General features: G+C 45.7%; 3 protein-coding genes across 5 annotated transcripts; all 3 read right to left on the bottom strand.

Annotated features, from left to right (window-relative positions):
• Positions 1 to 342: 342 nt before the first annotated feature.
• LOC117589259 lies at positions 343 to 2,441 on the bottom strand. Its single transcript, XM_034281036.1, has 2 exons — positions 2,260 to 2,441; positions 343 to 2,203 (listed from the first exon to the last, which is right to left on the bottom strand). The coding sequence occupies exons 1-2, from the start codon at positions 2,292 to 2,294 to the stop codon at positions 736 to 738; spliced, it is 1,503 nt and encodes a 500-aa protein (XP_034136927.1). The 5' UTR covers positions 2,295 to 2,441; the 3' UTR covers positions 343 to 735.
• A 666-nt stretch (positions 2,442 to 3,107) lies between these two features.
• Positions 3,108 to 4,624, bottom strand: LOC117588975. 3 transcript variants are annotated; one of them, XM_034280562.1, is made up of 3 exons: positions 4,441 to 4,624; positions 3,685 to 4,110; positions 3,108 to 3,623 (listed from the first exon to the last, which is right to left on the bottom strand). In XM_034280562.1, exons 1-3 carry the CDS (start codon positions 4,480 to 4,482, stop codon positions 3,150 to 3,152), a joined length of 942 nt encoding a protein of 313 aa, XP_034136453.1. In that variant the 5' UTR covers positions 4,483 to 4,624; the 3' UTR covers positions 3,108 to 3,149. The 3 variants fall into 3 exon arrangements, with proteins under 3 accessions (XP_034136453.1, XP_034136455.1, XP_034136454.1); XM_034280564.1 differs by lacking the exon at positions 4,441 to 4,624 and adding an exon at positions 4,242 to 4,337; XM_034280563.1 differs by lacking the exon at positions 4,441 to 4,624 and adding an exon at positions 4,311 to 4,324 and having other exon boundaries at positions 3,109 to 3,623.
• A 974-nt stretch (positions 4,625 to 5,598) lies between these two features.
• Positions 5,599 to 8,069, bottom strand: LOC117589189. The gene is made up of 2 exons (XM_034280915.1): positions 7,449 to 8,069; positions 5,599 to 7,388 (listed from the first exon to the last, which is right to left on the bottom strand). The coding sequence occupies exons 1-2, from the start codon at positions 7,542 to 7,544 to the stop codon at positions 5,763 to 5,765; spliced, it is 1,722 nt and encodes a 573-aa protein (XP_034136806.1). The 5' UTR covers positions 7,545 to 8,069; the 3' UTR covers positions 5,599 to 5,762.
• Between the last annotated feature and the right edge of the window lie 3,897 nt (positions 8,070 to 11,966).

The raw sequence follows: 11,966 nt of genomic DNA, 5'->3' as shown, positions 1-11,966 counted from the left end.
GGCAGGCACCAAGACTGGGGTTAGTGGTGGGACTGGGCCACAGGTGCAACAGTCAGTGGAGTGGCAGCGGCAACAGCTGGGGCAAATCATTTGCAAAGCGCGTTAAGTGCATCACCGGATGGGCGGTGACGAGCTCTTTGCATACAATGATATGGGCAAACCCAATCCATAATGTGATTCAATGGGATGTACATGGATTAGGCGGCACTAGGGGTAGTCATGGCAGTGGGCTACACGAGACACCTTAGCGTGCAGGCAGCCAAAAGACTCAGACTTCAGGTATAGGCAGAGATGACTTATAAAATGTTCCTTCGAATCATTTAAACTCTTCAATTGTTAAACTTTCACTTCGTTAAGGGTTTTCTTTTATTACTTGGGTTCGCAGGTGTTGTATTCTGACTGTACTTCAATTCGCAAGTGTCGAATGAGAGCTACAAAATATTACAAACTATACAAATGAGTGCAAAAAAGTGATGTACATAAATACAAAAAGAGCGAAAAGTGACATGTAAAGATGTCTACAATAAAGATGATAAACATGTACCAATAATATATTATTTAGGTATATAATATATATATAACAAGCCTCAAAAAGAGTGTCTCTCCAAAACGAAAGCCTTAGGCCTATCCAACTTTTGGGCACATATGGCGTAGTCTTATTCTCTACAAATAAACATCGTAGGCTAAGCACGTACTAACTAGCATTCTAATACTTCCTCTCAGGGGTCTCTCGGGCTATGCTTGGCGTAGATTCTGTGCATTCCAGATCTGTTGCTCTGTTGCCTGTAGGCTTTGACGCAGCCTGAAAATGAGACTCACCGCCTGGGCATTCCGTTGGCCAATCGCAAAGTGTTTCACCTGGTCCAGCAGCAGCTGGACGGTGGGCAATTGCAGATACACCAATGGATTGGTACGCTCCAACACAAGGTTTGGCCTTTTGGCCAGGCTCTGTCCGTCTTCTGTCGTTGTGTCGCACTCCTTTCGCTTCCCATTGCCAGCCAAGCATGTGGAGTCTGGAGATTCGACAGGTGAAGTAGTTACAAGTGGAGCTGGGACACTGCTTCTTGGTTTTAGGTCACTGCGTACTCTTATGGTAGGCTTAGCTTGTTCCCTTTCAGGGCTAATGGTGATCTCTTCTATGTTGTGTTTCGGTGTAGCAATGCTCTTATGGTCTGTCTTGGTGGGCTGCTCTGGTGGCAGGTCTGGGCTGACGGTCATCCTGGCGAAGCAGGGTTTCGGCATAGATTGCTTGGGGTTGTCATGGATTATTATGAGGAGCTCCTCTGCTGCCTTGTCAGAGCTGATGGTTATCTTGTCGTTGTTTGGTTGCAGCTGCAGTCGGTTCTTGTTGGTCTTCTCTGCTGCCTTGGCAGTGATCTTCTTGGCATCATTGCTTTTCAGCTGCAATCGGTCCGAGCGCACTCCTGGTAGGGGTTCCTCTGCTGCCTTGCCAGTGGTCATCCCGCTATCATTGCTTTTCAGCTGAAATCGGTCCGTGGGTACTCCTGTGATGGTCTCCTCTGCTGCCTTGCCATCACTGCTTTTCAGCTGAAATCGGTCCTCGCGTACTTCTGACAAAGACTTCTCTAGTGCCTTGCCAATGCTGATCTTGTTCTGTCCCACTCTTTGCTTTAGCTTTGCTTGATAAGTTCGACCCTTTAATTTGCTGGGAAACTGTTTCGTTGCGGTCTGGCTCACTCTTTTCTCAATCGGTTGCTTTATGGCACGCTTCTTCAGGGTTTCCACATCCAGCTTGCCATCAATGTGGTCCTCGTAGTCCTGAAGATTAATGTCGCCCAGCTCGTCATCGTGGATGATCAACGAGCATGGTTTTGACAGGCTAGATTCGCTGGCCAGCAAACTGTCTAGAATCTGGCACGTCTCTCCATCTGCACTTGAATCTGTCTCTGCATCTGTCTCTGCGCTTGCGTCTTTATCCTCATCTTCGTCGCTGCAGAGATCAATGACAAAAGGCGGAGATTGTTTTGCGTCCGTTTCTGCTGCTGATTGCTGGTCCGCCTGCTTCGGTGCTGTCTGCCCATTGAGACGTGCTATCCAGGAACCAACCCACGCCATTACGTTCTCGTATGATGCCGCAGGCAACCTTTTCTTTATATCCTCCTGGCATTTACTTGACAATTGATGTCCATTGGGTCCCTTGACGATTTTGAATTGCGCCACTCGAGAGGAAAACATCTCTTTCCTGGAAACAATGGAATTTACATTTATTTCTTGTAATGCCAGTCGTATGCTACTTACAAAGTGTCTTTGCTCAGCCCGTCAAAACTCTGCATCTTGAGATAACGTCTGCCTGCTGCTTAGAGTCGTAATGAATCTGTGTTCAACCACAGGTAGCACAGGAAACACCCAGGACACACACAAATCCTTTAATTGTTTAAAATGTGAAGCGACGCACTGATTGTTGAAATTCAAATGTCATATGTTTCTGACCCTCGGAAATATACCGATATAAACAACCTCATTTAGAAAATATACTGTATATATACCGCAATCTTAAATCAATTTCCAACATTTTGATCTACTGTTTAATATTACCAGCTGGGTAGAACTCTCAGCTTTAAAAATGTTACTTTACTTGAATCGTCATTCAATTCTCTACAAGATTGGCTAATTTACATGACATATCTTTATTGGATTGACTGTAAAACAAGATTAAAACTAAAAGGGTCAACCCACAAGACCCGTGGAAATATACCGAAATATACCTTCTCATTTGAAAAATATACTGTATCTTAAATCAGTTTCCTCGATTTTGCTATTCTACTTAATATTACTAAATTGCAAAGACTTTTAACACCAAATCAATAATTTTATCAGATTGAAGAATCAATTTGGCTTAGTATAATCACTCTTTTGTATTTATGTGTATAGCATTATGACCTTATATTTTAGTAATTACAACACATTTTCTGCATATTAATAAATTAGTGATTACTGATTAGAAATGCACACTTGTCATATTATAATGGTCGCAGTAGCGCACTTTAAAATCACGCTTTGCAGCACTGTCGCTGAGTAAAGGGGAGCGGTAAATCAAAATACCATTTGAAAAATAAAAACAATACATTTTTCAGTATTTACATCTCTTAAAATGGCTATTATTTATATAAATTGTATAATTATCAGATTTACAAATGGTTTCCCACTGAGCTGCGCTGTTCGCCGCGGTTTATTCGCAAGTTGCCCATGCAGCCTTCAAAGAGAATATCGGCGATGGCTTTTCGAGCCAAGATTCGTTGCGTCGGAGCCATCTCTTCATATTGGACCGCCCACGACTTGGCCAGCACCTCCGAGGCCTCGCTCAAAGCTGGAGGAGCATCTAAACTATTCGATTGTCTGGCCACAGTCAACGTCGCGTTGGTGGAGACGTTCGTGCGATCCGTGTAGTCGGATGTGTCAAGGCCACACGTTTCCGGCTTGACATCCTCTCCTTGAGTGTGCCTGTCGGTATCCATGGGCTCCTCGTCCTGCTCGATGATCTCAACTTTCGGACTCAGCAGAGAGTTCTCCTCTGATGGTGGTGCGCCTGGCTCTGGTAGGTAGCTTGCTAGTGTCTCCTTTGTCGCCCACTCACTCACGGTATCAAGTGGGTCAGATGAGGCCTACAAGGAAGCAAGTAATCACTGGTAAAAGCCATTGCATCCAAAGCATTTCCACACTCACGTCTTTTCCAAACTCAAACATCCTCTTTGGTTTTATGGTTGCCGCTACGCGAACCTTCCTGGATCTGCCCTGTTGGAACGACTCCTGTGTGAGGAGAAATCCCATGTAGTCGTAGAACCAAAGCGTGGGCTTGCATAGGTCCGAGTGGAATCCGAGTTCCTTTTGTTTAAGAATCCGCATCTGCTCCCGCCGGTAGTTCGTGCGAAAGATGTTGATGCGACGCCCAACTTCAGTGCGGGTTGCATTTGGCTGGATCTCCCTTAGTTTCGTCTCCAGCCGCTCGTAGGCTCTGTTTCTCAGCTCCTTGTTTCGGTAGTTCAAGTGGTTGGCATCCCAGAGCTCCGGCATGTCTTGGTAGAGGGCCAAGAACTCGCGCCAAAACTGGCGCTTGCCGGCGCTGAAGCGGTCGGGCAATGATGCTGTCATCTGGTCACAAAACGAAAAAGAGTTAAATGAATTATAAACTCTGGGCAATTGCCTCCTTAAATGTCGATAGAGATATTCGAAATGTGTGCGAGTAGACGCAAAACCAACAGCAATGTCATTATACTCCTTACATGTCACTGACTATGCGAGTTAATTCTGTTTTTGATTATAAATTGTAAAAAAAATACAAAAAAACAAACACGCATCAGCTGTTCGCTGGAGTGTCCACTCTTTTTATGGAAAATCACACCAACACCAACAAGAAATGTGCAGTGCTGGAAAACACCAATCACACAAACACGAAATTCGACTCGATTCTTTTATGCATACCCTGGAACTTAATGCCGTCTGTGTGTTGTTTTGTTGTTGCATTCTCAAATTCCGTTTTAAACAAGACGACGCAAGCAAACACCCTCGATGGACCGACCCTCACTATTCAAGCAGCAATCATGAACTGAATCTCTGATGTAGACGCAAACAGCACCAGTGTGTGTGTGTGTGCCAGTGTTAGATTGAATGATTGATTAGTTTTCTGATGGCTTTGATTGTGTGCATGTATGCGAGGGTTGTTTGCCTGCTATTCACATACATACTACATCCATGTGTATGCAATACATACACAGAGCCAAGTCAATCAATCAACCGACGCGCATTGGGAACAGCCTCAACGGCTGAAAATGCGCAATAATGCAGATAAGGCTGCCTCGAATATAGAATTTCACAATTTTTAAAAATTCTCATTGCTGGCGTTGGGTTCGGAAAGTGCCACTTACCCCCCTGACCAACTCCCTTGCAATTCCACAACTCTGATGCACGTGGATGTCTGTATGTACATGTGTATGTTTGTGTCGCTGAGAGAACTGTGGGCCGGAGAACGCCTGGCCAAATGCCAGTTTGGACCAGACGTCTGGCTAAGGGCAGACATGCGCACATCATTCACACAGACAAATCTCGCAATCAACACGAGTGTTTTGCCATATTTAAGCGCTACTATTACAAGTTGGGGAACCGATCACTAAGAAACTACCTCAATATTGATATGGATTGAATGATTAACATGCCATATGCAAATGCCCACTTTTATTCTAGCGAATTTTTACCTACATACATATGTATGTTTGTATGTATTCTTGACACGCACTCACAGTCGGCGCCCACCATTCTCACACGCACACCAACACCGTACACACTCAGGTGCAATCAAAACAGATGTTTGATTGTGTTGGGTTTGAGAGAGCGCCCGCCCGGCCCGGCTGGGCCATCCATCTATCCATTAGGCAGCGGCAGCGGCAGCGGCCGCTAAGGGCAGACCTGCGCACTGACATATACAGCGTATATATTTAGCCGACTTTTTGTGCTGGCCATGAATAGGTGTGTACACACACACACACCCACAGCTACGTATAGTCTGATTCTATATATATGTACATTAGTAGGTACTTATGTATATTCCATATCGAGATTGCAACAATGACGCAAGGAGGAACGTAATGATGTTTGGTTTAAGTGTATTTGGTTCGAGTACAAACTAGAATATCCCTTATGGCCTAGTGATTGAGTGCATCTTCGAGATGCCTGGCTACGAACTAAGACTTAAGACTGGCTTGCTCTTTGGCTGAAGCATATTTGGGTTCCCCTGAATCTGACTTATCCTACGACGAGGCATCGTCCACCTCCCTCATCACCTCATCGGCACGTGTGATCAGCCCAATCAGACGAATGTTCCCCTTGTGGAGAGCGAATTGCTCCAGCAATTTCAGGTACTTTCGTGCATCGGCACAGCTGATGACGTTCGTCCCGCTGGCGGATTGTTCACCATTGTTGTTGTCGTCGTGGTCCATCGGTTGGCTACGCTTGATGCCTTGGCGTACGGCTGCTGGCGCCATGGTCAATGCTGGCATCGGTGGCAGTGTTGGCATCCCCTCCGCAGCTGTGCTCTGCCTGCGCTGGCGCATCTGCTCGATGTACTCCCTTGCGTTCTCCACATTGGCGGCCAGCACCTCGGCCAGCGACGTGACACTGGAGCGCCCTCCATTCGCATCGTCCTCGAGTTCATCTTCTTCGAGTGGCTCCTCCTTGATGCGCACGACGGGGGCCGCTTCCGCTTCTGGCTCCGGATCAGGCTGCGCCTTGGATGGTGCCATAGCCTCTGCTACCTCTTTATCTGTTTCTGTCTCCTCCTCGGGGTCTTTCGGCTCCGCTTTGATGTCCTTTTCCTGCTTGATCTCGACCATGGGTGCTGGCACCACTGGACCCTTCTCCGGAAGCTGTGGCTGCGACGACGGACGCTTCGTTATGCTCTGGGCCAATGTTGCCAGGGGAATAATTGTCATCGTCATTGGTTGTGCTCCACCGGCGGGTGGCTTTGCGCCTGGTGGCAGAATGGGCGTGGCCAGCAGCACCTTCTGCGATGTGCCAGGCGGTGTGTTGAGTGGAAGTGGCATTGGCAGTCTGACCAACTGTGGCAGTGGATGGGCAGCACGTGCAAGATTCAGTTCGCCCAGCGATGGCTTTACATCCTCCTCCTCCTCCTCCCGCTCACTTATGTCGCCACCATCCACATCGACTTCATCGTCCTCCTCGCCGGCATGACTGCTGAACGAGCAGGGCAGGCTCGCATTCCCATCATCCTGATCGTCCTCCCCTTCGTTCTGCTGGTTGCTGCTGTCATTGGGCTTGCACTCGGACGTCACATCCTTCACAATGTCCTTGATCTGCACCGAGTAACTCTGCGTGTAGCCGATCTTCAGCAGCTTTGTGTCATTGCTTTCGATACCGTAGGTACTACGGAACTTGTCGCACCACTCCTGGTGGGGGAAGAAGTTGGCCAGCCCCATGGAGCTCTTGAACTGCAGCGCCATCTTCTGAATGAGGCCGTCGGAGATGATAAAGTCCTTGTAGTACATCATGCGACGAATCCAGTCGTACACGGCCTTGCCCAGCATCGACACCCGCATCGTCTTCGTCTCCATCGTGCCGGCGTCTTGGGTGCGCCGCGTGCGCTGCTCCCAGGCACTCATGATCTCCTGGCGCTGCTGCACGATGCGCTTGATCTGGTCCGGACTGCAGTTGAACAGCCGGCCCACGTGCTTGTAGACCGAAAGGCGATCGTACTCCCGCAGGGCGGCCACCTTCTCGTTGAGAGCGAGGACATTCTTGCGCTTAATGCGATTGTCAAAGGCCACCTTCTCGGCAGCCGAAAGTGTGGGTGTCGGGGTGAATGACCTCGGCACGATTATCGGCCCTCTGGGCCTCACCACTGCATCCACGTCGATTACCTGTGGACAGCAAATGGCATGCATTGGGTGCCGCAATCATGGCAATGGCTATCTACTCACCTTATCCTTCTTGTCATCTCGTTTTGGGGGCTGTGCATGTTCCTGTGCCTGGCTCCTTTGCTCTCTCTCCCTTCTGCGTTTTTCCCGAATCCTCATTTTGTTGCTGCTTTAGCTGGGGACGACCCGCGCGCCTCTGGCGAATGTCGCAAGACACAATTTACAGTTGTTTTGCTGCGCCCACTCACCCTCTCCGGCTCTCTCACAGACACATCCAAGCGCTATGTATGCGAGTGTGTGTTTGCATGTGTGCGAGCGCTGGATGGTGGCTACGATTATGCGCGTTGACTGCTTGAAAACGTCGCCAGCCGCCACTTTTCTTTCCGATTTAATTCATTTTCCGCCTCGCATTGACTTGCAATTTTCGCCAACCTTTCGCGTGGCCACCAGCCAAGTGCAGTCCGCTGTCGATTATAGTATTCAATGGTTTTCCAACAACGCTCAGCTGCACGCACCTCGCCGCGTTGTGTTGTGTCGTCTAGAACGGTTACTATAAAAATAGCTGCTTTGTGCTGTTGGCCGCGGTGTACGGTGTTCTGTGTTCTGTTCTCCCTCTGGCGAATGCGCAGCGTGGCGGTCGTGAGAGAGTGTGAGAGAGCGCGCGTTCAAACTGCGCCGGCCTGTATTTCGGTGATAAGCGTGCGGGAGTAAAACTAACTGACACAAAGAGTGGAAAAGCGAGAGCATAGAAAGAGCGAAGCAAAGCGAACAAAACAAAAAACAGCTACGCGGAGAGAGGGTTGCAAAAGTGGTCGTGTGTGTGTGTGAGAGAGTGCTTCTGCGCATGCGACAACTTTACTGTTAGCTCTCTGATCGCACGAAATTCGAAAATTTTCATTTTGAACTGCAAACGCCCCGCTTCTGATATATTTTTTTTTTCTCTCTCTTTATATTTACAATCTGTTTTTAAACAATAAGTAAATTGTATAATTAATATTCAATTAACAGAAATAGCAGTTTTCCAATGAGCCCTGCTATTATATATAACATCTTTTTAGTTTGTTAAATTTATCTATCAGGGATATCGAGAATGTTGACATTTTGCTTTAATGTGGTTTTTCCATGTTAATCTGCGGTCGAGATGCAAGCCGAGATACTTCACACAGGTACTTTGTGGAATTGGTGAGCCGTTAAGTGTAACATTTGGGCAGTTACCTGGTCTTAATGAAAACGTTATTTGGACGGATTTCAGGGAGTTTATTCTAATTTTCCATCGAAGGAACCAGTCTTCAATTAGGCTTAGCTCACTCTGCAGGAGTTCAGAAGCTTCATTTATAGATGTGCTTGTGGCTAAAACGGCTGTATCATCAGCATATGTTGCAACAGTGCAGTTGTTTGTAACTGGCATGTCGGCCGTATATAGGGTGTAGAGAATTGGTCCCAATACGCTTCCTTGTGGGACGCCTGAGTTGATGAGAAGTACTGATGAACTATCGGTTTTCTGCTGCACGTAAAAGCATCTTTTAGCCAGATATGATTTGATTAATAAATAGTACGGAGCAGGTAGCCATTTCTTTATCTTGTACAACAAAGAACAAACCTTTGTGCCAGACTCGATCGAACGCTTGTTGAACATCAAGAAATGCAGCAGTGCAGTATTTTTTGTTTTCAAATGCCGAAACTATATCATTAATAACCCTGTGACATTGCTCAGGGGTCCCATGACCCCTCCTGAATCCGAATTGGTATTCAGGAATGATGGAAAGTTCGTCTAAAATTGGTAACATTCTCTTCAATAGTATTTTTTCAAACACTTTCGAGAAAATTGTCAACAGACTAATGGGACTAAATGGGTATGATGTCAATTCCGTTTATATTTTGTTTGGTTTTAGGATCATAACGATCTCTGCACATTTCCATTGACTTGGAAAGTGGTCTAGTCTGAGAATCGCGTTATATATAAGAGTGAGAAACCGAATGCATTTTGGTGGTAAACTTTTTAGGGTGGATACCGTCTATTTTATCAGGGCCTGGTGCTTTTTTATTGTTCAAGCATTTGATTTCTGTCACAACTTCTTCATATTTAATGCTTTTAATAGGCAAGCTCATTTGGCAGGGTGACTCAAGGAATTTTTCTACTTCAGTCTCTGTTGTATAATTATTTATATCGTTTGGCTGAAACACAGAGTGCAGATGTTGTGCAAATGCTTCCGCTTGTTCATTATTAGACCTACACCAAGTTTCGTTGTTTTTGCGAATATTTATGTTTCTTTTAGCTGGTTTCTTTAGGTATTTAGTCGCCCTCCATAGGTTGTATTCATTGTTGCTTGAATTAGGGTCTAAGTTTCTCAGATACGCAGCTAGAGATTCATTGCGTAAGTTCGACAGCAGTTGTCTAAGCTCAGATGCAGCCTTGTTGTATAATCTTTTGTCAGCAGGGTAGTGAGTTTCTTGCCAGCGTTTTCGCAGATTCCTTTTATTTTGTATTTTTTGTCGAAGATCGGTTGAAAGGTTCAATTGGTTTGGTTGTTGATGATTAAGAGCATGATNGAAACCGAATGCATTTTGGTGGTAAACTTTTTAGGGTGATACCGTCTATTTTATCAGGGCCTGGTGCTTTTTTATTGTTCAAGCATTTGATTTCTGTCACAACTTCTTCATATTTAATGCTTTTAATAGGCAAGCTCATTTGGCAGGGTGACTCAAGGAATTTTTCTACTTCAGTCTCTGTTGTATAATTATTTATATCGTTTGGCTGAAACACAGAGTGCAGATGTTGTGCAAATGCTTCCGCTTGTTCATTATTAGACCTACACCAAGTTTCGTTGTTTTTGCGAATATTTATGTTTCTTTTAGCTGGTTTCTTTAGGTATTTAGTCGCCCTCCATAGGTTGTATTCATTGTTGCTTGAATTAGGGTCTAAGTTTCTCAGATACGCAGCTAGAGATTCATTGCGTAAGTTCGACAGCAGTTGTCTAAGCTCAGATGCAGCCTTGTTGTATAATCTTTTGTCAGCAGGGTAGTGAGTTTCTTGCCAGCGTTTTCGCAGATTCCTTTTATTTTGTATTTTTTGTCGAAGATCGGTTGAAAGGTTCATTTGGAATTGGTTTGGTTGTTGATGATTAAGAGCATGATTCGTGTTTCTGTAGCTCGCTTATAGCTTATGAATTGTATTTGTGAAAAGCTCCACAGCATAGTCTATCTCCTCTCCTGTTTTTAACGGAATGTCCAGGCTTATAGCTGAATCTAAATGGCTTTTAAATGGCTAAATGCGTTAATGTCTGTAGAGGCTGTTATTACTTTATAGGGCTTTTCCAACATATGGGCTATTGTGCTGTAAGTTGCTATTATTGGAGAATGATCTGAGCTAAGGTCAAAGCTCTCCATTACTCGCATGTGTGATTGTGGGATTCCAGAGAATACTATGAAATCAATCAAATCTGGAATTTTTCGACTATCAGTTGGCCAGTATGTGGGCACACCAGTTGACAAAGTCGTTATGTGTTACGAACCTGTTTTGGTGTTGGGGCAGTCATCCCAGGGCTGAGTTCTTCCCAGGCCCCCAGGTCGCACAACAAACCAACTGTTCGGACATCTCGAACAAATATCAAAAACAAACGATAATTCAAAACATGCATCGGACTTTACTCTACATCTAACGGACAAACATCTCTCCAACACAGACGTGGACAAGTCTGAGGTGCCGATGGTCTAGCTCCTACGTACTCTACCTGAGATGCGACTCAGAATACCTCAGATCTCCTTCCCAAGTGTGGCGGACTTTCTCCATCTCGCCGTTGTGGTCCCCTTTCCCCCCCCATACTAATGTGTGATCGTGAAGTAAAATTTGCAATATTATAAATTTGGTTTTTGAATTGTGTATGAATTGATTTTTAGGGATATGATTACAGAGCACCGCGCAGGCGGATAAGGGCTGAGAAGTTGAATTTAATTACCCACCCTTATTAGTGTTTTTTTATTATTTATATTTATTATTTTATTTATATTTATGTTTATGATGTAAAATGTAGGCGTAGATTAATTATATTAATTGTCGGTGGCGCTGTGGCGGGTCGCGCCCGATCAGGGGTGTGACGAGGATTCCGCGGGCCGGGGAATCGTAATTTTGGCCCATCTACGGGAAGCCAGCCGATACAATTTACGCCCTATGGGTTTTAAAAATATTGAATCTGGGATTCATTTTCCCTTTGGACTGGACTCACTTTTATTTCGATTCGGGTAAAAGGGTCCTCTACGTTGGCCGGTCTGTTTTTTTTTTTCCTTAACGGTCACACACACAAAACGCCCTAACACTGCCGACGTTTATTTTCCCACTGCCGGCATGTTCAGCGTAGCTACTCTACGCAGTCCCCCATGCTGCAGTTGATCTCATCTCTTCTACTGCCCTTGAACCAAATTCAAGGGCATCGCATGGCATTCTTGAGGGTGTGGGTGAGCTGGCTCGTGGATCCCGCAATATTCCCCTCTCTTACATTCTCCCGCTCTCTCACCGGCACCGTTGATCGCCTTGCCCCTTCGCCTATCGACCTATCAACCTCCAAAAAAATACTACCAAATCTA

Source organism: Drosophila guanche, unplaced genomic scaffold (assembly GCF_900245975.1).
Source record: "Drosophila guanche unplaced genomic scaffold, DGUA_6, whole genome shotgun sequence".
In the NCBI taxonomy this organism is placed as follows: Eukaryota; Metazoa; Arthropoda; class Insecta; order Diptera; family Drosophilidae; genus Drosophila; species Drosophila guanche.
Note: the sequence above shows the minus strand (reverse complement) of the source record. Positions and strands in the feature narration are given on the sequence as shown.

Coding starts and splice junctions, on each gene's coding strand:
- LOC117588975 (XM_034280562.1), bottom strand. CDS start 4,482: ATGCAACAACAAAACAACACACAGACGGCATTAAGTTCCAGG. Junction 4,111..4,440: donor AGACGGCATTAAGTTCCAGG/GTATGCATAAAA, acceptor TTTTGTGACCAG/ATGACAGCATCATTGCCCGA. Junction 3,624..3,684: donor TGTTTGAGTTTGGAAAAGAC/GTGAGTGTGGAA, acceptor GCTTCCTTGTAG/GCCTCATCTGACCCACTTGA.
- LOC117589189 (XM_034280915.1), bottom strand. CDS start 7,544: ATGAGGATTCGGGAAAAACGCAGAAGGGAGAGAGAGCAAAGGAGCCAG. Junction 7,389..7,448: donor GAGATGACAAGAAGGATAAG/GTGAGTAGATAG, acceptor TGCTGTCCACAG/GTAATCGACGTGGATGCAGT.
- LOC117589259 (XM_034281036.1), bottom strand. CDS start 2,294: ATGCAGAGTTTTGACGGGCTGAGCAAAGACACTTT. Junction 2,204..2,259: donor GGGCTGAGCAAAGACACTTT/GTAAGTAGCATA, acceptor CATTGTTTCCAG/GAAAGAGATGTTTTCCTCTC.